Source organism: Doryrhamphus excisus, linkage group LG5 (assembly GCF_037039965.1).
Source record: "Doryrhamphus excisus strain RoL-2023G ecotype Guam linkage group LG5, RoL_Dexc_Guam_v1.1, whole genome shotgun sequence".
In the NCBI taxonomy this organism is placed as follows: Eukaryota; Metazoa; Chordata; class Actinopteri; order Syngnathiformes; family Syngnathidae; genus Doryrhamphus; species Doryrhamphus excisus.
This window is the reverse complement of record NC_136361.1, coordinates 18,305,141-18,332,878: the sequence shown is the minus strand read 5'-3', so window position 1 is coordinate 18,332,878 and position 27,738 is coordinate 18,305,141. Positions and strand designations below refer to the sequence as shown.

General features: G+C 38.0%; 1 protein-coding gene across 7 annotated transcripts in view; it reads right to left on the bottom strand.

Moving 5' to 3' along the window:
• The window catches only part of adgrb1a (adhesion G protein-coupled receptor B1a), a 119,741-nt gene extending 96,547 nt beyond the window's left edge, over positions 1–23,194 (bottom strand). For 6 of the 7 annotated variants that reach the window (XM_058052774.2, XM_058052770.2, XM_058052778.2 and 3 more), the window contains exons 1-2: positions 22,771–23,191; positions 3,301–4,146 (exon numbers count right to left, since the gene is read on the bottom strand). In XM_058052774.2, coding sequence (XP_057908757.2) covers positions 3,301–4,027 — 727 coding nt within the window. In that variant the 5' untranslated portion in view covers positions 4,028–4,146; positions 22,771–23,191. Of the gene's footprint in view, positions 1–3,300; positions 4,147–22,770 lie in introns of all 7 variants that reach the window. The other variant, XM_058052779.2, reaches the window with a different exon arrangement.
• Positions 23,195–27,738: the final 4,544 nt, after the last annotated feature.

Genomic DNA, 27,738 nt, shown 5'->3' with positions numbered 1-27,738 from the left:
TGGACCTAAGTGGTTTGGTTCATTAATACGAGACTCTAGTTCAATGCCGTCAGATGAAGAATATGTAATTGCGTGGTGCAGCAACACTGAGGAAGGACAACGTCACACACGTTTTCTCTTGGCAACCTCCCACCAACCGAGCATCACAAAAATACTCCAAAAAGGGAGAAACGCAGCTCTGGTTCAACGGTCTAAGCTTCTCAACTACCAGAACCACATCAAAAACCCACAACCCTAAGATTCTGACGTACATAAGCATATCCGCATTGTTGACATGAGTTCACACACATTTTTCTGTTAGCAGAAAAGGTCTGAGAGGTTGTGAAGGGGGCTTCAAGCAAAGTGCAATCTATGAACTCTTCAGTTGTGAAGACCACTGAGACCAAGCAGGTCCGGCTGTAAAGTGCCCGATCCAGAACACATACAGTATATCTATCCCCATCGAGCCCCGTCCAGCCATGACAACCCCTCATCAGCCTCTTCACTCTCCTTTATTTTCCTTTGCTGCTCTATCTCGCTCATCTACGTCTCTATTGTCTTTCTCTCATTCATCACTCACATCTATAAACCTTCTTATTCCACCCTTTTGCCAGCCCATTTCCACACTGAATCCATTACACTTACCCCAGGCACTCTTTATCTCCATCAAACAATTGAATCTACCCAGTCATCCATCCTTGCAGATTTTCACAGACAGTTTGTTTCTCGTTTGAGTGCATCATGAGATACCACATCCCTTTTGAACCTAGCAACGCCCTGTAGGAAAGGCATTCCCGGTGGGATAAAAAGCATATGGAAAAGGAAAGCTTAGTGTGCATTTGTTGATTCTTCTGCATAGACTAGAACCGGGAAGAATATTTCCTTTTTATTTCAAACACCCTAAAAAAAACACAAAAATCCCACACGGAGCTGTTAAACAAGATTGTGACTAAAAGGGAGAAGGCTGCATCAGCAGTGGATATGAATATAGTATAAGATATGATTTGGAGTCAGGCATTCAGTGGGGAAAATAAGATTTTGCAGGTTTTTTGCCAAAAAATTAACAGTTCAGAATTCTATGGTAGGCAAAATAAAAACATTAAACAAGCTATGAATTAAATTGTATTAATAAAGGGAAATACATATTTAATCCCCCAGCAAAACATGACTTACATGAGTATTTGGTGAGGAAACATTTGTTAGCAGAAAAGTGCGGTCCGGGCCCAAACTCACCAGCAATTTTACAGAAGTCAAAATATTAAGAAGAAAAAGTTGGAATCGAACAAGAACATGTCATAATTTCATGACAACATTTTTGTCCAAATAAAATTGAAATATTAAACAAAAAAATATATATATAAAAATATAAAAATATAAAAATATAAAAATATAAAAATATAAAAATATAAAAATATAAAAATATAAAAATATAAAAATATAAAATATAAAAAATATAATAATATAAAAATTAAAAATATAAAAATATAAATGTAGAAATATACAAATAAAGAAAGCAAAGCAAATATAGTTGCAGACTGTGATTGGCTGGCAACCAGTCGCCGGAAATCAGCTGGAATAGGCTCCAGCATGGTAATATGTCATAATTGCGAGAAAAAAAAATTCAAGAAGAAATTTGAATAGTTGGAAAATAAAAAAAAAACATTAGAATTGAAAAGAACAGCTGTAATTTTACAATAATTTGACAATAAAGTCAAAATATCAAGAGTAAACGTGAAACCGAATGTAAAAAACTAATAATAAAAACTAATAATTTGTTGCAGTGAAATCAAGTTGAATTAGGAAAAAGTCACAATATGGTCAAAATATTAGGGGAATAATGTCATAATTCTAAATTGGAAAAAAAAAGTTACCCTTGCATTTTTTCACAATGTGTCTCCAACAATTATAGCCACTTACAAAACCAATAGGGGATCAAATACCTACTTTACCACTAAGATAGACCAGGATGGCCCAAAAGGGGAGCAGCAGCAAAATTGAAAGGTAGAACAATGAAAGGTTAGGATTAAAAAAAAAGTGGAGCCAAGATCTGTCTGAGCCTTCTGGCAATATTCCTGACAAAGTCAGCGTGGAAATGGCAGGCTACATCCTGTCTGCCGGGGGTCAAGGGAATCATGATCAAGTAGCTGACAATTAGACTTCAATCCACAGCCTCTTCCACTGTCTGTCTTGTGGTTCTTTTACATTAGCACCCCCCACTCTCTCTCTCATCCGCTGCACTATCCGATATCAGCATTTTATTCTCTTGTGTCTACAAGCCCTCCCAGAAGCTGATCAAGTGTCCCTGCTTGGACAAAACAGGCATAAAATACAGTATTGACCTTACAAGGACAAAGAGCTCACTTCCACCGGATGAAAGCCTAAACCAGGGGTCTCAAACACGCGGCCCGCGGGCCAAATGTGGCCCGCAGGACACTAGTTTGAGGCCCTCGCCTTGAAATGAAAGTTTAATGTTAGTGCGGCCCGCGCAAGTTTGATACGGATGCTGTATGGTATCATGTACCCAGAAAAAAAATTATTACGTTTGATTAATGTTCATGTTAAAGGTTAAATAACTGTTAATAGTTATCCTCCCGATCCGTGTGGAAGTGGTAAGTTTTTGGCTATTTAAGTTTAAAGGAAATAACTTGAAGGCTACCGTTTAGGTCGCTAGCTCTCTAGTTTGCGAGTTAGCATGTGTCTCAAGACCCTGCAGTTGCGCAATATGTTGTAAATTAAAAAAAGTATAAATGTGACTATAGTCGTGTTTTGTCATGTCTACACGGCTCTAATAATGCTTTGTTCATTTTAATGTGAAAAAAATAATTTGTCTACCCACCAACTATATGTGGTTTCTTAAGTTTTTAGTATTTGCCATTTTATTATTATTATATTTATTTATTACTGATTGATTGATTTTCTTTATTCTTGATTTGTTTATTAATTTTTCATCTTATTTTGTGCAGAAAAATAAAAATTAAGATATTTGAGCACAGTGGAATGTTTTATCAGAGCTTTTCTTGTAGAAAATTGGAACCAAAGCGAAGTTTTTAAATTTTTTTTGTTTTTAATAAATGTGTTTTTTGTTGTTTTTTTTGAAAACCTGATGCAGCCCAGTCTCACCCAGACCCGAGCTCCAGTGGCCTCCCAAGTAAATTGAGTTTGAGACCCCTGGTCTAAACCATGCAAATGTTTTTTGTTTTTGTTTGTTTCTCCTTCTCTTCCTACATCTGCTAATTCCTCCCTGTTGTCAGCAAATCAAGACATATAATTTCACACACGTTTTACAAGCTACAAATTTCCTATAAACATCTTTTTACTCACCGTTTATTTTAGGAGCGTTTCCACTTCCTCCGACGCCGGTTAAACAGTTATCCAGGTAAACTCCATTGTGGTAACAGCTGTTGCCATCTCTATGTTGCGGTGGTGACATCCAACATGTACACGGCATCTGCATAATGCCACACGGCCTGCTTGATGTGCTGGGGGCGAGGCATTCCTCCAGCCACTGGCACAGCATCTGACAGGCTGCCATGCTGGGGTTACGTTTTCCGACAACCAGGTACTCAACTTTGAAATTTCCACGGTCACTGGTACTGGTTGCACCTTTCGGATGAGGACTCTTCGTCATTTGGAGAAACTGCTTTCCGACCTCTAAAAAGGCCATCGGAGTAGACGTGTCGCAAAGTCGTACAACCTCGTCAAAGCTCTCAATTCCTAGGTAGGTACGTGTGGTCTCCAGGAAGGAGTCATATTGGAAAGTACGAAGCTGCAATGGCAGGCAGTCCTCGGTAGGTTTTGTTACCTTGATGAAGATAGTGTAACGGCGGGGATCAGGATTCTGCAGGGTCCAGGAGCAAGGCACACTGGGGAATACTGATGATGACAGGAAGAAGCCAAAGAAGCGGCTTTGTACCAATGTAGAACAGGAGTCTGACTCCGGCCCTGAGGGAGATGCGTGGCACCACTCTCCCATCAATAGCAGCGGAAAAAAATACCGGATCACCCCTCCGAGTGGCCATCTTGCCAGCTGAAAAACAATGCTTGACATGGTTTCAAGGTAACCAGGAGAATGCGGATTGGTGTTTGAGGTAAAATAAGGTGTAAGAGTCTGGCCCTCAAAGATCCACAGACTGGCGCATGACTTCAATGGTTGTCTTTTCCAGGTATCTGTGAAATAAAGGAAACAACAAATAAAACTACAGTAAAATGTATGTTGTACTTCTTTCTACATGCTGGTAAAGATGGCTTGTATTTATGATTTATTTAGTTACTATGGTACCCATTATGTCATTGCATTGTCATATCACCTCGTACTTCGATATGAGGTACATTATTTAAAAAAAAAAACCTTAAACTGTATTATGGAAAGCAGGAAGTGAACAAATGTAACAGTTACTGATTGTAAAAGTACCAGATGGAGGGGTAGGATTTAATAAGCTTTGCTTCTTCCTACTCCTTTTTGGACATGTGGAACTGTGAACTGATTATGTGATGCATTCAATTGAAATCTGATGCATGTTCAAATGAAATAAAACCATTACCATTACCATATTTATCAGTAGTTCAAAACATACCATTCAGTTTTGACGTTATATTTTTTTTAATTAAATTTAAATTAAATTAAAATTTTAGATTAAAATTTTTGGGCCGATCACCGATTCTCAGGGACGACATACACCTCAATGTTCCAATTTGATTTTGTTGAAAAACATGGAACAACACCAGCAAAACAACACAATTTTTACGGTTGAATTCACATCAGGAGTTATTTCAAATATAAATAGCCACGTTTACATGAGGAGTTTTCGAACTGAATCTTTCCGAATGACTTTTCCGAAAACAATGGTATACATGGAAAGGATTATTCCAATCTTTGGTCTACATGCGCCGCTATAATCAAACAGAATAGTCGTTGGGGAAAACACAACATCACGTGATACAGCAAGTTTTTCTTTCACCTGTATTGCGAGTTATTCATCCGTCCAGTTTTGAAATTTAGTTTGAATCAAAAACAAACTTTCCACAGTAGTTCAGTGCTGATTGCTCACCTCCATTTATTGAAAAGCCATTGAAAAGTTCAGAAAATTGCTTTCCAAAGTACGAAATTCTATCAGTTGGAACAGATACAACTTGCACAATACGTTACACTGCAGACCTGATGTCATCCTTTTTACCAAAAATAAAGTGCACACCCATCAAAATTGGCATGAACTCCATAATTTTCCTTGTAGCAGATTTGCTCTTTTCACTGCTCAAAAGCTCAAAAGCTCTAGATGGCTGTCAGTCTGGCAGAGCAAACAGGGACAGTGGTTGACTTTCAGAGTTTTGTAAAGATGAATAGGATCAGTGGATGAGATCGGTTTCATATGTAAAGTATGTAAAGACAGATTCCCAAACATTTAAGCAAATCAGGGCCTATCAGTCGGCCGATCTATTGGTGCATGTTTACATTTTCATAAGTAATAAGAATTAATTTATACCACATTTTAGTTCATTCATTCATTCATTTTCTACTGCTTATCCTCACGAGGGTTGCAGGCATGCTGGAGCCTATCCCAGCTGTCTTTGGACGAGAGGCCAGTCAATCACAGGGCACATATAGACAAACAACCATTCACACTCACATTCATACCTATGGAGTGGCCAATTAACCTAGCATGTTTTGGGAACATGGGAAAAAAACCCACGCATGCACGAGGAGAACATGCAAACTCCACACAGAGACGGCCGAGGGTGGAATTGAACTCCGGTCTCCTAGCTGTGAGGCATGCGTGCTAACCACTCGGTCACCGTGCAGCCTGTTTTAGTTCATATTTAACCTTTTTTTTTTAAATATCCTACTTATTACAGAAGAACACCTCACAAAACTAAGCTTCATCTAGTGGATGAAAGAATGCACAGGAAGTCAATCTAGTTATGACATAACCATCATCAAATAATCTTCGAAAAACTAATGTGTTTTCATGTACTTTAAAAGTTTATTACGAGTCGCGCAAAAATGTTTTATATCCAATATGTCAACCAAATGAACATGTCTAATAATAGCCGATGCCAACAATACAGTCAATTACACAAGATTTAGTTTCCATCAATTCAACAAATGTAAATTCTAAGTGGGAGTACTTTAGTGGAAGCTACTATTATGTAGTACTTTTCTGCAGTAAATGATCCTGAAGCTATGCAATTATGCATTCATTTCAGCCCATGGCTAGAACAGCAAGCAATTAAGAGAACAAAAGGTGTTGCATTAGCCAAAAGCAGAGAAGAACAAATCTATGTAAACATGCCAAACAAGCTTTTTCTGTCGGAAAAATAAAAACATGTCCCAATCACAAAGATGTAACAGTAATATTTAAACAGTTAGAGGGATAGAAACATAGAGGGCAATGATGAGAAAATATCACGCAATGAGGATTTTTTTTGTGACACACCCTGACAGAAGTTAATGAATTGTGTACTGAGAGACGCAAATGGCGACAAATCCCACTGAGGCGAAATTACAGACAGCTTATACTGGCACGGAGTTTGTCTGGCTGTGGATCTGTCGCAATGGCGAAGGTTTGTCCAGAAATAGTTTACACAAAAAAAAGAAAATTTTCAAATTTTTTTTGAGGAGTTAATTAGCTGTGCTAACATTTAGCACCGTTGTTGTGCTAGCAGTAGTCAGGCAACACATAACATTACATGCTTTAAGGAACAAAAGCAACACGTGTCCACTTTTTTATTGTAAAATACAAATCATTCTATAGTTTGTACTTTAAAGGGGATAGTTTTTTGACATGAAGTTGTATGACATGCCCATCAGCAATGTAGTACACCAACGTTAGCCACGTTTACATGAGGGGTTTCCGAATGGAATCTTTCCGAATGACTTTGATGAAAACAATGGTATACATGGAAAAGGAATATTCCAATCTCTTGTCTACATGCGCCGCTATAATCAAACAAAATAGTCAATGGGGCATGCCCAGTAAAACGTAAACATCAACATCACGTGGCACAGTGATGTTTTTCACAGTTTTTCTTTCACTCGTTGGAATAACTCCGTATTGCAAGTTTTTCGTTCGTCCAGTCTTGAAATTTAGTTTTGGATCAAAAACAAACTTTCTGCAGCAGTCTAGTGCCGATTGCTCGCCTCCATTTTTAAAACTGAAGAACGCCTCGAGCTGCGTGTTACGTCAAATCTGAGCATGTGCCAAAAGAACGCACCCGGGATAAATTTAAACAGGAAAAGATAAAATTCAATCTTGCTAATATTCATTCATTCATTCATTTTCTACCGCTGATCCTCGCGAGGGTCCTCGCTTATCCCAGCTGTCTTCAGGCAATAGGCGGGGTACACCCTGGACTGGCTGCCAGCCAATCACAGGACACTTATAGACAAACAACCATTCACACTCACATTCATACCTATGGACAATTTGGAGTCGCCAATTAACCTAGCTAACCTAGTTACCTAACTAGTTAACCTAGTTTTTGGAATGTGGGAGGAAACCGGAGTACCCGGAGAAAAGCCACGCATGCACGGGGAGAACATGCAAACTCCACACAGAGGGTGGAATTGAACTCGTGTCTCTTAGCTGTGAGGTCTGCGCGCTAACCACTTGACCACAGTGCAGCCCTCTTGCTAATATTTCATAATTAAACTCGGGACATGTTTTATATAGATATATATTTTCTTTCTATGAATAAAGTATAGAAAGGCTTAGATTCTGTTCCACAGGTGGCGGTAATGCACACTAAAAGCTACTTGCCAACCGCCAATAAACAACAGAAGAAGAAAACGAAGACGAACCCACCCTGACAACTTTCCGTTTGAGCGGGTACAAGATACAAGATCCGATTAAATGTTCATCCGGATTGGCACTTTTCTTTTGGAATGAGGTGTATACAAAGGTTCAATTCTTTCCGTTTGAGCAAATAAACCGAATGAAATTGGAATATTTGGGTCCATGTATACATGGCTAATGGCGTACTCCTCCAACCTGTCCAAGGAGTCCAGTTCTGGTTGAATTTCTGTGACGAGGAATATTATTCCGCTTACTTGCTGGGGGCCATTTAAATGAAGAATTAAGTGAAAAAATCTAGACTTCATAACACGGTATATTTGACGCTAGCATTTTCCGCCACTGTCGAACACATACAACAACAAGATGGCCGCAGAAGTAGATGTGAGAAAAGAAAAAAAAGGTCTGCATCTTAGCCGCCTTTGTCAACAATCAAGGTCAAATATGTATTCATAGGCATTATGAATTGTTTTCTGGAAGTCTTTTATCTTAACATGCTTTTTTTGTAAGCATTGTTTAAGGCCAACAATATACAGTATTTAATTTTATATGCATTTTAGGAAATGGGTGCACCACTGCACCACTCTTAGCTGTAAAAATAATCAACATAACGAAGAGTGAAGAGCCATTAACAAATATTTAATCAAAATTCAGATTGTTATTCAATTGACCAAAAATGTTTTTTTTTTGTTGTATCGTAAGATTAAACCAAAGACGAGATTTAGCATACATACTAATTTGCTGATAGTGACACTGGTTTCGCCTTGAACATGGCTGCAGTAACTGCAGTAGGAAGAAAAGAGCGCACAAGGGCGAGATTAGAGCCTTGATGCATGTGCCTGTGGGCATGCTTGGGTGTTATCTCTCCTCCCTTATACCATAACTCTCAGTGGGGATTTTACTGATAGCAATGATGGTCCTTTTTTCCATTACTGCCGTAAGACTCAGTATAATGCTTTGTTCTGAGACATAATCGCATTAATATGAAAGGCAATTGCTCTGGATAGCAAATCAAATCAAGATAGATCATATTCTGATGAAAGGAGTTAATTGGACAAGCCATGTGTTTCAGCTCTTGGAAGGGGATTAAAACTGAAAAAGTGACTTTATATGACAGTGATCGCACATTCTATTATTATTATTATTCCGGAGTAATAATGGTAAAATACAGTTTTTTATCCACAGAGTTTATCGACAAAATGTGATTATGGTGGCATTAGCTGAAAGGACGACTAGTTGATATGTTTGTTTATGTATTTATTAAGGATCAACCGATACATCGGCCGGCCGATATATCGGGACGATTTTTGCATTTTTTTTTACTTGAATCGGTATCGGCCGATACACGCGTGGGTTCGCGGATATATTTTTCCGCCGCATGATTTAAAACTTGAGACCTGTAATATTTGTTATCATTGTAATTTTTTCATATAAATTGAGGGAGCAAAAGCAGTATCGGCCACAAATATCGGTCCAAGTAAAATCGGCGATGGGAAAAAAATCGGTATCGGCATCGGCCGGAAAAAAAAACATATCGGTCAATCCCTAGTATTTATACACTTTGAATACCTATAAACAGGCTGCACAGTGGAAGAGTGGTTAGCATGTTGGCCACACAGTCAGGAGATCAGGTTCAAATCCCCATCTCTATGGGGAGTTTGCATGTTCTCCCATCATCATCTAATTTCACAATAACACAGACACTCAAGCCTTTCAACGAATTCTCATTTATTTTCTTTTCACATTAATATATGTGGAATTATTATTATACAGATAAATTGTATAACATTCATAAATTGCTCTGATAGTTAATTCTTTAAAAAAAAGCTCCAATGAGCAAATCAAGTGCTTCTTTTCTGTGACAGGCTGCAAACGGCCTGCCATAACGTCCCCTGAGCTCACTTGTAAAGAAACATAGCGTCGGTCCTGTGGGACTTCTCACTGTTTCTGGCGAAGATTTTTTATCAATTGTGCCAAATGCTTTGCAGAAATTGTGCCATTAGGGGAATGCGTCATGGTAATGGTAATGGTTATGGTAATGGTTTTATTTCATTTGAACATGCATCAGATTACAAGTGAGTGATCACATAATCAGTTCACAGTTCCACATGTCCAAAAGGAGTAGGAAGAAGCAAAGCTTATTAAATCCTACCCCTCCATCTGGTACTTTTACAATCAGTAACTGTTACATTTGTTCACTTCCTGCTTTCCTAATATAGTTTTTTGTTTTTTATTTTATTTTTGTCACGTACCGAAGTACGAGGTGATATGACCATCCAATGACATAATGTGTACCATAGTAAGTGTCAATATAGTGATATGTATAGCACATCATGACTGGTTCAAGACTCTTCATCCTTGTATTTAGCAAACATCAACTGCTTGTATTGTTTCTTGAATTGGCTCACTGTTTTTGTGCATTGTTTGAGGTCCTTACTCAATCTATTCCTTAGTTTGATTCCACATACTGAAATCTATGGCTTTTTAACGTAGTCCTAGCATATAAGTGTTTCAAATGTAGTTCTTCCCTGAGATCATATTTATCCTCTCTTGTAGAGAAGTATTGGATGACATTTTTAGTTAATTGGTTATTTTTAGCCTTATGCATTATTTTAGCTGTTTGAAGATTAACTATATCAGCAAGTTTAAGTATTTGTGATTTTAGAAATAAGGAGTTAGTATATTCTCTGTAGGCGGCATTATGGATTATCCTTACTGACCTTTTTTGCAGTACATTTAGTGAGTGCAGATTTTATAGTTATTACCCCATATTCCCAAACAATAAGTAATCACATTAAACTTTTTTACCTCCAAGTATGCATAAATTGCAGTTAAATAAAAATGTCAAAAACAAGATATGAAATGTTATCAGTATCGTAAAGTATTGTGCATCCTTAATGGCAATGCAAATAAATTTGCTAATAGTGTTTCTCACCTCAACTGAAAATGATGATAAAGAAGGTGATGAGCACTACTGAAATCCAAGAAATAGCTCATGACACAACAGGAAGGTGGTGTCCGTGTGGTGAATACATTCAGCACACAGTTGGACTCGTGCAGTGTATAAAAAACACAAGAAGGGATACCATATCGGATGAAAAATTAACACAAACCGAGGAAAAACTATAAATTTTCTGCATTAACCGCAAACTTCCAGCCAAAATTCTGTTGTATTTTGTATGAAATTAAGTATAAATAATATTCATGGCATCTAAAATCCATTCAAAACGGTCTCTCAGCCACAAATTTGTATATGCACACACTTGTAATTGAAGGACTCCTGTGGAATATTACATCAATTTATAGGCTGGGGGGGGGGGGCTGCATTTGGAGTCGGTGCTGTGGGAATAAACAGAGAGCAAGGCAGTACAGACTTGCACTGTCTACTGCTCATCATCCAGCTGGTTTGTGTGTGTGTGTACAGAGTGTGTGTAGATTGGCTTGAAGGGTCCCATTGAGCAGGCTATCCTCTTTTCCTGTCATTGCCATGCAAAAGGTACCAGCTGCCTACACTCGGCCATGACGGCTAAAATATTTACCACTCGGTATACCGGAGACATCTTAAAAGACGGTCTCAGACCACCACTTTTTAGCGTTATTATTCCCAAAAATCAACACAGCGTTCCTTTTCACCTGTTTCTATTGTACTCTGTGTGCTCCCTAACGCTACTGGCTTGGAACATTGATTTTGTCATTAATAGTCATTTTGAGTGACAGAATTGAAACCTTTCCCATTGTAATGATATTTGCTGTCCCCCTCAGTGTGTCATCCACTATCAAAATGTCACAGGCAGATTTACAAGTGCATCAGCTGCCAAACAAAGCTTATTTTCATCTGGAGCTTGAGGGCGGGTTGAAAAATCCATATGCACTACAAATCAATGGAGGGAAATTTAAGGCTGGCGCCTGGGGTTTGAAGATTGCAAGTAACTTTTCCCACAAAACGGTGAATGGGTTGATTGCTTTGATATGAATCAATTCAGTCTTATCTTTTTACATTGTGCAAAAGAAAAAGGATGACGATGTTGTATTATCTTCACAACTGGACAGTATCCACCGGTCCCACGGCCGCCTGCACACGTCCTTTTACCTCTTTGTCCCCGGACTAATCGATGCAAATGGATTACCTGTCATCTGATTTCTTTGACACGCATATTCAGTCTGCTTTACCTCAAAATCAATACACCATCTATTTATACCTGTTGTTCATTGTTTTCACAGTTTTTGTCTTCTTTTTTTTGTATCTTATTGTATATCCAGAGATGATGGCATGCATCATTAGACCTGTTTCTGTTATTAATTAATTCCAAAATGTCCGAAAACTGAAACATAAAAATTGTAAATAAATAAAACAGACAAACAGACAGGGTTTATACCATACTGGTTCTGGGCAAGGGTTCTGGATAAGGGAGAAAAGATACAACAATTCCAAAGGTCCCTGAGTGACAGAGGCCTTACAAAATAAATTCCGGAATAAGCCTTTTTATACAGATCCTCAACTAAATTTCAAAACAATCAAACAATACACAACGATGAGCCAATTCAAGAAACGATACAAGCAGTTGATGTTTGCTAAATACAAGGATGAAGAGTCTTGAACCAGTCATGATGTGCTATACATATCACTATATTGACACTTACTATGGTACCCATTATGTCATTGGACGGTCATATCACCTCGTACTTCGGGCCGTGACAAAAAATTAAAAATAATAATAATAATTAAAAAAAACTATATTAGGAAAGCAGGAAGTGAACAAATGTAACAGTTACTGATTGTAAAAGTACCAGACGGAGGGGTAGGATTTAATAAGCTTTGCTTCTTCCTACTCCTTTTGGACATGTGGAACTGTGAACTGATTATGTGATGCATTCAATTGTAATCTGATGCATGTTCAAATGAAATAAAACCATTACCAAATTTTACTTGTTTTTGATTTTAGTTAATTTTAGTTTTTGATCCATGTGCCGCATCTCAAGTTTAGTTGAAATTGGTTTGTATTGTTTTTTGTGTTATCCTGCTAAATGAAAAAAATTAAGACAGCAATACCAGTGGTGGTGTATGACTTTTACACAGTTATAGTGGAGCCTTGGTTTTAGTAGGATTCCGTTTTCGCTGAAAATACTGTATGTCTTGGTTTTCGTACACTGTCTTGGTTATCATAGGGCCAAACACTGAGCCTAACAAACTAATCAAGGGCCCAAACAGAGCATCCACGCATTGGTGACTCAGTCTCAGGAAAGGATTAATAGTGGTTCTCTTGGTACACTATAGACAGATTCTGTCCCTTTATCAACAGAGGTCGCATGGGGAATGGTTTAACAGAAACACATATTCACACAATTTTTATTAAAGGTAAAAGTCATGTTAAATGTTCATTTATCCATTAAATTCCAGATTTAGATGAATTTTCTTTGGTTTTCTGAATGTAGATCTACAATCACTATCATTTAAAATGTGTTTTGTGGTCATATTTTTGCATGTCTGGAACACATTAATTGGATATACATGATTTAATACAGGAAAATATATTCTGTTTTGTACATTTTGGCTTTCGTAGGACCTTTCAGAACTGATTAATGTCAAAAGGGTCCAGTGTAATATTAAATTGGAAAGAAATAAAGCATGTAGGGGGCGGGAATCACAATGAAAACCCAATTTCTAACAAAACAAAAGCGACTTCTCTCTCCAACAGCTTCTTGACAACCCACGGATTCTTGTGTCCAGACACCAAACAATTATACTTTTAGTTGAAAACAATGTGAACTATAACTGTACAAAAAGTATCCCTGCTAATTACAGTAAAAAAAAACATATTACAGTGAAAATAGAGTGTGGGTTGTGTTGACATGTATCAACAGTTCATATAGGGAAAAAAACGATATCAGCCCTATGACCGTCCGTACCTTCAATTTCAGCTAGAAAGATGAAATAAATGCTTATTTTAAGACGGCAGGCGATCGGTCTCCCACACTAGCTAGCTGTCTAGGCTGTACTCAGTTTAAATGCCTCTGGGGCGCTGGTGTGATTCCTCAACACCGAAATTCTGACATGCCTTTCAGGCACAATTACCCAATGACAGCAACAGTTAAGGAGGTTCTTCTACAACTTCTCCCTGAGGGTATGGTCACAATGTACACGCGGGAGTAAAAATTAAAGAGAACATGCAATAAATAAATAAATAAGTGAGCATAATAGCCACTGTTTTTTTTTTACCTTAACATCTCCCGTCAAAGAAGGGCGCACAAGTTCTTAGCAGGTTTGGATCACCTGAGATCACCTTCAACAAAGTGTCCCTAAAAGCCTGGAAGATGGTTTTGAGTCCATCTTTAATCCCAAAAAGTTCCACTTAATACTGAATTAATACTACAAGCCCACACCAGCATGGTGGATGTGGACAGTCGAAGGAACTCAATCTATTCGGTCCATCAAGATTTACTCTCATCTCATCCGTACATAATAATACCATGACCTTAAAACTTCTTGTAACACATTCACAGAAGGTATTTGATGTTCTAGATATGTCCAATTTTGGAGAAATGTGACATTTACCTGTATTGCCGACTGTAATGCAATTACTCCTTAATTTTTCTAAATGAAAACACCTTTCATAACAAAAATAAATAAAAAAGATTCAAATGAATCCGCAAACTCAAGGACCAAAGTACACTGGGTCGTGCACAAGTACATGTGTATAATATAAAACAGTGATACAATTATGACTGCTTCTCCTCCACATTATGAATCATAGCCACCATCTCACCCAATAAAAATGAAACAGAACAACTCCAAATAATCGGCATGGTCATCACTGTTTAATGAAGTGATGGCACATGTAAATGAGGCGACGCCTGAATGCCCCCCAGACCAGAGTGGGGAGTCATGCTCAAATCTGGTGAGCTGGAGTAACTGACTTATGATTTACAAAAGGTAAGTAGGGCTGTAAATCGGTTAAGATATTTAATGCTGATTAATCACGTTTTGTGTCCATAGTTAACTCATGATTAATCACAATTAATCACATATAAAAATACATTTTTATTTATGATAAAAATATAGGGGGCGGCACGGCGGACGTGTGGTTAGCGAGCAGACCTCACAGCTAGGAGACCAGGGTTCAATTCCACCCTCGGCCATCTCTGTGTGGCGTTTGCATGTTCTCCCCGTGCATGCATGGGTTTTCTCCGGGTACTCCGGTTTCCTCCCACATTCTAAAAACATGCTAGGTTAATTAGCGACTCCAAATTGTCCATAGGTATGAATGTGAGTGTGAATGGTTGTTTGTCTATATGTGCCCTGTGATTGGCTGGCGCCCAGTCCAGGGTGTACCGCGCCTCTCGTCCAAAGATAGCTGGGATAGGCTCCAGAAATTTTAGCTCGCAGTTCAAAGCAAAAAATTAGCCCAGATACGCCATAGTACCACTGTGTAATATATCCAATATAATAAATAAAATGACCATGACAAGTCAAGTCACAGCTACAGTACTAGATACATATTACTTTGGTCTTGTTGCGAGAGCCATCTTCCAGGGATTTTTCTAGCTAAACTTATCCTTTTCTTGGTCTACTTCTGCTCAATATTTATTCCTGCTTGTAGCTCCACATCCACTGCTTTCCTCACACAAACAGTGTGGGCCGAGGGTCAAACAGAACGTGTACACATTAATCGTGCAACAAAAAAAAATATTGCCGGTAAAGGAAATTTATGCGTAAACATTGACAGCCTGACAAGAAAATTATTCTTACTTAGTATTTAAACCCTTGTAATTTCCCTCATGTGACAAGGCTTCAGTTGAATTGTTTATTTTGATTAGTTGGTGTGTGTGTGTGTACGTTGCCGAGGTGAGGAGAATATCTCGCTTTGCAACAAATAATGCAACAATTAAAAATGAAATATATCAAATCATTACATTCCAAATCCGAATATCTCTGATTTGATAACACATAATTGAGACAATTGTGATGCTCTGTTACAATATTTTGCTTCAAGATGAACAGTGAAAAGCTGAACATTGACGGTAAGTATCATCGCAAAAGGCAAGGCTTTCATACTGACACACAGGGCATGGCATAGTAGGACAGAATCGGAGAGGAATACTGGAAGACAAGCTTACAAGAGCGGGGGGGGGTTGAAATTTGAGAAATAATCGCATGAGAGGATGGAGACAGCTGGAACTGAAGCCGAGTTGGCTGAGTCAAATAGAACTGAGAAGATAAGTGGAAAGGGGAGAAATGTAAAACAGTGTCAAAGTGAGACAAAAGAGGGAAGAGATTACACCAGGCAGGGTATGAGAGAGGGAGGGAGATTAAACATCTGCAAGGATAGGTTTAGATTTGCAGAGGAGCAAAGGAGGAACAAAAAGAGGGGAAAGGTATTCAAGCTAAATGAAAAATAAAATTGCATGGTTGTCTTTTTTTTTTTTTTTTGGAACATTATAAAGCACTTACAGCCAACGGGAATCAGACCTGCAGCCACCTTGTACTTCTAGTGTAACTGTATGTGGTGAATATGTTTTCTTTCAAAGACAGCATGTCAATTATTGTAGTTTTCCATCTGCAATATGATGGTGAATTACACTTATTTTCATTTAATTATTGTTATTAATCATAAGTATGATTGTTCATTGCTACTCATGATACTAGTATGTAAGTATATGCTTCCTGGGACTCACATATTACACTGCTTGCACTTAGTTCTTCAGTGTTACAAACAATAGGACAACGGTCCTCAATAGGCGGCCCGTGATACCTCTTTGATTTTCACCATGTTGTGTTTTACGGCAGGTTCTGAGTGAAAAAATACGAGAAGCATGTTTATCTTTGAACGTAGCATGTCTTTGCCGTAAATGCACATTCTCCACACACACTTATGTGACTGTCCGTCAAAATAGGACCGTCGTTTGCCCCCATGTCTGCATAAACAAAACAAGATTGTCATGAAAAAATACCTTAGAAGGAATTGCATTGGTGACTGCATCTTCCTTAATCACAAGCACAGGCATTACAGTTTGTTATGATATAGTAGCAATGCAGCCGAGTGGTTAGCACACAGGTCTCACAGCTATGAGACCCGAGTTCAATTCCACCCTCGGCCATCTCTGTGTGGAGTTTGCATGCGTGGGTTTTCTCCGGGTACTCCGGTTTCCTCCCACATTCAAAAAACATGCTAGGTTAATTGGCGACGAGTGTGAATGGTTGTTTGTCTATATGTGCCCTGTGATTGGCTGGCGACCAGTCCAGGGTGTACCCCACCTCTCGCCCGAACACAGCTGGGATAGGCTCCAGCACCCCCGCGTGAGGATAATTGAACAATTGAACAGCCTTTTGAAACCCATTGTGGATGATTGGCAGTCCCAGCAGCCCAAACAGAAGTACATACATAACATAATACAAAGTATTACATAGTACAAACATAATTCTACATCAAACTTACTGTAAGATGCGTCTGATCAAAGATATCATAAGCCTCGTTCACGTCACTACTGTCATGATCTGCACTTGTTTTGGTCTGCTGCCGACAACCCCCTGTTGTCTCTGTTCTGTCCTGCAGCCGACTCCTGCCTTGCTCTCCTAGTCTGCACACCTGTTGCCTATCAGCCATTAGGCCTTCTTATACCACTGCACTTCCATTTTCCCCCTTTCAGATCGTTTGCCTTGTCATGCCTCATCTCTGTCTTGTACTCGTATTTTTGCCGCCTACTGTCTATAAGTAGTTGAGCAACTTTGTAAATCCTTATTTGCTATTTTGTACTCTTTTGTTTGTGAATTTAGCTTCTCGGTGACCTTCTGTCACTGGCCTCTGTGAGCGTTCTTTGTTTATCATTAAATACTTTTTTACATAGATTTTCCTTGGTCTCTGGTCTCTAACTACTTCCTGAAGCTGCAATCTCAGCATAATTTGAAATTTTGTGTTTAGCCATAAATGAGCCGCGTAATTGTACAAGCCACAGGGTTCAAAAAGTAGCATCTTATACACCAGAAATTATGGTTACGCTTTGTTAGACACACTGTTTGGCCGTACGATAACTGGGATAGTATACAAAAACCAAGATATATTTTTGGCTAAAATTTTCATTGTAAACCGAAACCCTCTGAAAACCGAGGTACCACTGCACCGTCCATTATCTAACTGAAAATAAAGAGCGACAATAGGAGCAATGCCACATCTGGACAAGTGTGCAGTCACACAATACAGAAGCAATAACCTTTAATGAAGATGAACTCATCTATGAATGATAAGCCAACCCCTTAACATCAAAGATTTTTCCTGCACTTTGAAATGATCCTTATGCCATCTTCAAAAAATACACAAATAGTAAACATTTTAATGAGTCTAAGGTATCAGTGCATAATATTTTCATAGGAAGACACAATTGAGCCCAAAACAAGGTTATGATATCACTGTGTTAGAGTTGAGTAAGCATCTGTGATTTTTTTTTTCCACGAGGGTGTCATATGAACAGTTTGTGCGTGGGGGAAATGCCAGATACCGCGTGGTTATGACCAATTTTTTATACTTGCAGCATGAGCAAAGAAGATGTGGGAAAAAAATGTATTATTAGCAAATGAAGCAAAAATAGTTAGGCAGCCTTACTATAAACCTCATTAAATAGAAGTTTCTAATTTATGGACAAATGTAATAGTGAAATAAGTATTTGAGTAAATATTTTGGCCCCCGACAGAGTGGTTTTGTCCCTTCAGTGAGATGCTTGGTGAGATGCTCGCTCTTTTCGCTCTTTTGGCTGTGATTTGATGTGAGCAGCTCCACTCACTTTGACGTGATATTCTATGCTTCGATGGGCATTGACTTGTAGATTGGCTAGTCGAGGGTGCAGGCTACTTTTGTGAAACAAATTGCAGAGTTGCTATCTAAACTCTGTTAATATCGTAGTTATTTACATCTCAGCTGTTTATAGGTTCGGTATTACTTGTCATGTAGGTGTTTGGTTTTTGGTTGGAATTGTTTTGGTGGTGGTGATGTCACTGGTGGGTGATGTGGGTGCTAGTATTGTCAAGGCCATATCTGGGCAAAATACTGCAGTTGCAGGTCTTGGGTGGATGGGGTCAGTAAAGTAAAGACTCTGGGTACTTCGGTTTCCTCCCACATTCCAAAAACATGCTAGGTTAATTGGCGACTCCAAATTGTCCATAGGTATGAATGTGAGTGTGAATGGTTGTTTGTCTATATGTGCACTGTGATTGGCTGGCGACCAGTCCAGGGTGTACTCCGCCTCTCGCCCAAAGACAGCTGGGACAGGCTGAAAAGTGAATGGTAGAAAATGAATGAATGAATATAATGACATAATATTTTGATGTTATTCCCATAATATTACAACATTTTCCCAACCTGGTTTACCTAAAATGTATTATTTTATTTTGTTTCTTTCTCACAATATTAAAACTTTTTTCTTTCCATATTTATTTTTGTAAAATCACATTTTTTTCTGCTCTTTTTTTTTTTAATTTCAACTTTCTTCTTGGAAATTTTTTTCTTGAAATTCTGCTGACTTTATTCCCATATTTTGACTATATTCCTGTAACATTATAACCACAACTTCATTTTCTAAAAATTGCAACTTTATTAGTTGTTTTTTTTTTCTCGTAATGTTAAGACTTATTATGAACATTTCTGCGTTATGATACTAAAATGACATTATTTTCCCTCATAATATTAAAATATTATCCTTGTAAAATTAGGACTATTTTCGTTGGATTAAATCTTTTTTCTCTTATTATTTTTCACTTAAATTAAAAAATCAAGTTTTTGCTGTTAGCACGTACCAAAGGCCACAAATGGCTCCCAGGTCGTGCTTTGCCCACCCCTGTTTTAAGAAATACAAAAAAAAACAGTAATGTAATATTATATTGAATGGCCTTTCGCTTGCATTAGCTGTAGCAATGTCTGCAATGTTGCATACAATTTGCGCTAAGATCTTGCATTGGTGACAGACTACTGCACAAAGTCTTCTCCTAAAGAATCTCAATGGGGTTCAGGTCTGAACTCTATGGTTGGCAATCCATGTGTGAAAATGATGTCTCATGCTCCCTGAACCACTAGGGGGGTTCTCAACCGCTGGGCGTGTAATAATGGGTCGGAGGGGAGTGAGCACAGTTTCCGGTCACTTTTTGTGTGCATCCAGAGGAAATATTCAAGGCTTTGGCCATGTATGATAAACACCGCCTGCACTAAATTGATATACACAAATTGTATTTTTTTTTTAATTGTGATCAAACCTGCCCAATCCATTCTGGAGCATATTTTTCCTGGGTGACTAACTAATGGCAAGTACAGGGTAGAGAGATGTACAGTTAGATTTTTGCTGATTCTGTAAGCATTCGTATTAAGCATAGCAGTCATACATCCTCATGACATTTCCTCCGCCATGTGTGAGACATTTGATAATGTGTTATGCTTTAGGAGTTGTTTCTTTTTAGTTCTTTTTTTTCCTCTCTTTTAGATGGAAAACTGTTCTACAATTTCTTATTTTACTTCATTATTATATCTATTGCAATCTAACATCTTCACAGTGTTTTGCTTCTTTTTTTTTTTAATTCTATATACGTTGTAAGGGTAGTGGGTATTATTTTCCTTCCACGCATTATACCATAGAAACATGTGGGCACACTGACATGGCGGGGGCGGGGGGGTGGGGGGGGTCACAGTGATGGGGCAGCAAAACTATTGCAATCCTTGGGCGATTTGTGCCTTGCTCAAGCTCACTCGGTCCCTATTTTCTTAAATATATTCCTCCTTACCGTATTACTGACACTGTTTCTCTGACCGTTATATTAAGGGGTGCCCTGCAGCCCCATTGGCACCCCCCCACCCTCCCAAAAGGTCATGTTAATTGTATTTTCTATACAGCGCTAGAATACAAAAAAAAGGCATTTAAGAATACCATTACTGTTGAGTATGTTTATAACTTGTGCTTGTATTAAATTAAATAAATTGCATTATTTTATTTATCCTACCGTACTCACACGATGGTATGTCATATCTGTCGCCATGGTCACACATCTGTAATTCATTTGTAAGTATCGGGTACATTATTTGAGTGATTTTTAGCTACAAATTAATTTCATTTTTTTACATGGATATATATTTTTAAAGGTAACTGTTATGTATTCAAGTGGCATTCTACAGTATGACTCAGCTACCTTGTGTGTGTGTGTGTGTGTGTGTGTGTGTGTGCACGTGTTTGTGTCGGCGTTTATCAAGATAATCAAATTGCTATAAACCTAGTGGACACACGTGATTAAGAACCTGATGTGGGAATAGTTTAGGTTATTTAGGCTCGGGTTATACCACGGTGTTTGTTTTGGGTAACCGAAGCTGTCCATTTATTTCAAAACCTTAGTGGGCGTCACAGGGAAAGTCATCTGTCCTTCTCGCAGGCAGCAAAATAGCACCGTCTGTCTTAATGTCACACCGTGTTGTATTTACATTCCCTCTTCATAGTGCTTTTAATCCATCTTCTGTTGTCCCGCTGACTGTGTTTTCATCACCCATCTATTCATATCGACTCCCTTTTGTACTCCTGCCTCGCTGTCGCCTCTCCCACCCTCTGATGTCACCAATTCAGATATGAAGTTTGTTGATGCCAGACAGCCTTTGACACTGCGACCCTGTTTTGGGGCCGGGAGGAGGGGGGGGGCGGGTTATCATAGAATGAAAGTATGTAGCGAAGACAGGGCAGTTGTCTATGGATATATTTTAATGGCAACAGGAAAATGCAAGATGCAGAAACAAAAGGGGACATCTAGGTTAAAAAAGCATGCATGGGTGGCTCTGAAAAGGCCTGTGTCGTGTTGCTGGCTTGTCTCAGTCCCGTGACTGCAAGCCAATTTGGCAAGTCACGGCATCACCACAAATATATTTTCTTATTCCTTTATTATTATTATTATTATCTGTATATTTAGCATGCAATATCAACTTCTTTAGGAGATGTTCCATTCTTTTTAATTCCAGTAAAGTGACAGTAAATACCCTTAAATGCATCACAATTCCCATTTCAATTTGACATTAGCAACAGTACTTGGTCTAAATTACCATTAATGATAACAGAAACATTCCAAATAAACACTTGCCCCTTTCCATCACTGTTTTAGCTTGTTTTCTTACTGTAATGTTTGTCCAAATACTTTATTAACACCTCATATTTTGTACTTATTTGTCTTATAAGAAGGTTTCCGAGCATCTGACGTTAATAAAATGTCAGTTTAACATGCCTTGTCGTGTAAATGTGCTTATGTTTCATGTGAGAACCACAAAAAGAGAATTTTAAACATTCTTGATCATTTTTTTACGCTGTATTAATTACTATAGCCCAATAAGGATACAAAACAATGATTATTATTCCCAACTTTAAAGTTGAAGCTGGCAAATGAAGGTCATGTGTTAAAGAATTTCAATATGTGGGTTTTTTTTTTTCTTACACTAAAACTACACCCTGATCTCTTCATTGATTTGTGTGTATCCAACATTGACAAAACCTCTCTTCTGGTTGATGTATGGCTTGTGTGTACAAATAGAAAGTTTTCTGCAAAACAGATGCCTTGCATTCATATATCATTATAACCAACTTTAAAACTAGTTATATTACTATTGGCATTGTTATTATAGTCGACATTCAATTGTTTTGACATTTTCAATGCATGTTTATTGCCCCTTTAAAGTTGATTAAAGAGCAAACCGTCATTGTTATATTGCAGTATTGCGAGATAAGTGGGCAGTGTGACGGACGGCGAATGCCCACCAGCGACTCCCTTGGCTTTTTATGTTTCAACGTGCCGGCATTTAAAGGGCGATATTTGGAAAGTGGCATAAATTTGAATAAAAATGGACCTCGATAAACCGAAATAAGCTATGTATAAATACAATAATATTCGCTAATATTGTCCCACACCAGCAAACACAACTCACATTGAGCTCAATACAATGTAAAGAAATTGCATCTTTATAGTAAAGTTGACGTCAAATGAAGTAGGATATGTTTACTTTACCTGGAGTAAGTCACTAGACGCTAATTCCAAGATTTAAAAAAAAAGCCATGACAATTACTCCCAGGAAAGCTCCAAAGAATCCAGAAATGCTTAAATTGTTGAAATCCCAAATGATTTTCTCGGACTGTCCGTCTGTGGTAAAATATGTAAGAAAATAAGGACTTTACTTGCTGTTGATCCTTTTTTCTGTTCCTTCTTCACCTTTTAATCTATTTACAAAATATCCATTAATACGCAAGGTGCTAGTTTTCACACATTTTGTTGAAATTCCGAGAGTTTTCACAGTCTTCCAGGTGAGTTGTGGAGGTTTGACCGGCTTGCTCTCATCCCTGGAGCCGCCGTCCCCTGTCCAGCTGGCGGCTTTGGTTTGTCTGTGTCTCCTCTCTGCTCACAGCAACAACCGGGTTCCTTATTTGGACATCTCGTGGTTTACAAGACTGTCAATGTCATTGGATTTCACCAAAGATACTTCCAGTCTGTTGTTTCAAAATAAAAGAAATTTAATTATTCCCTTGGGAGGGTTTTTACTTTGAAGGTAAAACTTCCTCAATTTCCTGTCAGATTCGCTCTGTACTGCAATTCAAAAGATGATAGGGAAGCCCTCACGTAGAAAATTCACCCAGCAGCCCCATCTTCTGGAGTCAAAGAGCATCGCCGTAGAAAATTGAAATTAAAGACCGTACTGTGTGCTGTCATAATATTACATCATTATACGATCGTTGTCTGTTTTCATGCTCAAAAGATATTATAATTATTCAAATTATGAAGAAGATTTAGGCTCTTGTTCTATGCCTAATATTCACACTATGAGGATGTCACTGTCACTAATGACTTGTTTCTCTTGATCTTTTTTTTTCCAAATAGACAAAATAAGACCGCAACAACAAATAGTAAAAAATAAAGCACTCGGGGTGATCCAAATATTGATAGCATAGTCTCCTTTCTTTTGATATTTATATATGTTTGTGTATATATATGTATTGAAATAAATACAGAACGGAATAGGCTAGTATTCATGGTAGTATTGTATTAGTTGATATAATTTCAAAAGTGATACTTAGTATTTGTACTTAAGTCCTTAAGTATTTTATTTAACGGGACCTATTATGCTATTTCCACTTTTCTGACCTATAAATGTAGTTAGAATGTTGTATTCTTGTGTTAAAGGATGCCAAAGTTTCAGATAATGAGGTTTGCACATTTGGACAAAGTGTGTCCGACAATGAGTGCTCCTCCTCGGACAGGCGAGTTTGGAAAAGCACCAGCAGTGCCTACTCTTTGAGTTCTTACACAGTAAGTCGGGTCTTCAGCCAGTAGCTCCTAAACACTTTTCAATTAGCTCTCCGATGACTTTATTCGTTTACTATCAACTCATAAAAAAAACTAAATTAGAAAGTGTTTTTCCATAGTCAGGAAGTGGTTTGGGAGTATGACCAATCACAGCGGAGACCATTTTGGCGGGAAGCACAAATCTAAGGAAATAAAGCTGGAATAGGTGAAAATTCTGGAAGATCTTGAAAGGTTTCTATGCGGGTTATTGTGTTTAACTGCTCTAGAGGAGTCCACAATGCAATATACAGGGTCGAAAAATGAGCATAATAGGTCCCATTTAAAATAATATCATTGTTGTGGAACCTGGTTTTTGTATGGTTCCGTTTTCAACAAAAAATATATATTGGTTTTGATACACTGTTTACGTTATCAATACTACCAAACTACCTAACAGGAATCGAGTGCACAAACAAATCATCCACACGTTGGTGACAAAGTCTCCATGAAGAATGCATAGTGGATTTTTTAGATTTGGCGAACTACAGTATAAAAGATTAAAGCTAGGTAATCCCGTATGTATGTGTTTATTTGTTCATAGAACACAGAACAATGAACAATTTGTATTTGATGGTTTAACGGTTTAATTGGATTTACATTATTTCTAATGGGAAAATTAATTAGGTTTTTGTATGGTTTAGTTTTCGTCTGACCTTTTGGAACGGATTAATGATGAAAACTGAGGTTTTACTCTATTGCTTGTTTTTACCTTCTTGACCTAATAATATGTAACATGAGTCAGGAAAACTTGTTAAAGTTGACTGCATTGGTTGAGAATTAACAGCTGAGGCTTTTCTTAGTTTAATTATGAATAATTAATGTATTTCAATCTATATTCAGTGAAAATGGCCAAATAAATGGAGTACACAGAAAGGAAAATTGTGACTATTTTGCAAGAGCTGATCTGGAAAAAAAAATCAGGGGTGTTGTAGGGATTGTGTGTACCTCTGGTTGCGATCGTGTTCATGCATGTGTGTATAAGTACTTTTGTCTTAATGTGGTTCTTTGGACTCTTTTTAATATGAAGCTCTGACTTGACTTTATTAATAATTAAAAGTCTTCTTTTTAAACCTCTTCAAAAGTACAAAATTAAAACTTTATGAACATGTCTAACATGACAAGCTTGATAATAAATAAGTTAAATATGGCCATGAAGTTTCTTGCTGTTTTCGTTCTATACATGAGAAGACAATTTGGAGTAAAACAGTTTAAAGTGAAGTTATTTCATTATACTGCATTGTGGTATTTCCGGCAGATAGCACTGTTTACATAACATTTACAGTATGCATATTATACAGTAAATATTTGGAGTAATGTTTCACATGTCTAAAGTTCTTCTGTTGTTATCATGGGTTTTTTTATTCATGCGACACTGGCAGATATTTGAGCAAAAATACAGATTATGAAGTATAAATGATAAACATCATCATCTGTCTGCTTACACTACAAAAAGGTAAACTTACGTATCGTGTTTATTTTTGTAATTTGTTTGAGCAGGGTTTATTTTCTTGTTTTTAGTTTTCTTGATAGGCATGAATATTTTTGATTCATTCATTCATTTTCTACCGCTTTTCCTCACGAGGGTCGCGGGGGTGCTGGAGCCTATCCCAGCTGTCTTCGGGCGTAAGGCGGGGTACACCCTGGGCTGGTCGCCAGCCAATCACAGGGCACATATATACACTCACATTCATACCTATGGACAATTTGGAGTCGCCAATTAACCTAGCATGTTTTTGGAATGTGGGAGGAAACCGGAGTACCCGGAGAAAACCCACGCATGCACAGGGAGAACATGCAAACTCCACACAGAGATGCCCGAGGGTGGAATTGAACCCTGGTCTCCTAGCTGTGAGGTCTGCGCACTAACCCCTAGACCACCGTGCCGCCCTATTTTTGATTTGTTACTAAAATTTTATGACTTTTAAGCCCATACCGAAAAGTTGAAATGCCATGTCACATAAAGTTATTTCATATGTTAACATTGCTAGCATGTGAACATTAGCATAGTAAAATTTTTATCAATTTTCATTGCGACACACTTTTAACCATGCTGGGTGTTAGCATAATAGCATTTTATCAATTTTCATAAGTAGACACTAATATGCTAGGTGTTTAGAGATTAACATTAGCATGTTACATTGTTAGCATGCTAACATTAGCGTAGTAGCATTTTTTTGCCATTTTCATAGGTATAATTATTATTAAACATTTGACATTATCATGCTAGATGTCAGCATGCTAACATTAGCATACTAGCTTTTGGGGGGATTTTCATGAATATGAACTTCAGATTATTATGATAACTTCAGTTATAATGATAATGATAACTGATAACTAATGATAACATGATAATGTTTATATGTTAGCATTGTTAGCATTCTTTAAGTCATTCAAGTCAACACATTTAGAAATCCATGGAATGATCATAAAGACGACCAGCAACAAGTTTGTTGACAAAGATATCAATGTTTCCATAATAATACCATATTGCATTTTCCCCAAACTTTGTACTCTCCATACAGTAACCGTCTATGACGTAAGTGTATTGGCACTCACTTTCGCTTCTCGCTCAAATTTCTGTGTATAAGTGAGCAGACGCAGATACGATCCTTAGCCTCATGGAGAGAGTCTTTGATCACGCTGAAGCCTGGCTGTATTATGAAGAATATGAGTTGCGGTGGTGATGAGTGGGTGGGAGGAGTGGTGTTGAGGTAGAAGCCTGTCAGATTTGCTGTCTATTTCTCATGCTGATCTGAGAAGGGAGCTCAAGAAATGATCAAAGCACAGGTTAAGTCTCTAATAGAGCTGTCATTTAGGCTAATCTATTTCCTCCCGCTCAACTCTTCCAACCAGCACTGAAACAGCATGCCACCTCCAATGAACAAGTGTTTCAGGCCGGATACTTCACGGCCACAACAGCTCACATTATTAAATAGTGGTATTAATTAAGAAATTATTATTACTTATTGTAGCGTGTTTGTATTGTAGTGTTGTTGAATGGGAATTACTTTATTCTATCAGACAATATCAGTCTTTGTGTGGTGCCTTTCATTGTAACTGAGATGATGTGATCTTTAATATTTGTCCAATTCCTTCATCTGGTTCTCCATTTAACTTGCTTTTGTAGTCGATCCTTTCATCTTACTTGGACGTCTTGCATTTCTTGACGGTGAGAATTTATCATGATGACAGCTGAGGTGTTGTAATTTCATTGAGTTTTGTCAGAAGCTTAGTTATGTAGGCAAGAGGTGTCCAACTCACACTGGTTTGAATGTGAGTGTGAATGGTTGTTTGTCTATATTTGCCCTGTGATTGGCTGGCGACCAGTCCAGGGTGTAACCCGCCTCTCGCCCCGAAGACAGCTGGGATAGGCTCCAGCACCCTCGTGAGGACAAGCGGTAGAAAATGAATGAAAATTAAAACAGACCGTTTTGAAAGGAAAGGAAACACAGCTGGAATAGGTGCAGATTCTGGAAAATAAATTTTTTTTTCTGTGATGGTTATTGTGTGTAGCTGCTCTATAGGAGTCCACAACTCACTACAAAGGGTCAAAAAATGAGCATAATAGGTCCCCTTTAAGGGGACACAAAAAGATCAAGATTATGCTTTTTTCAGAGTGGCATGATAATGATTGAGTGG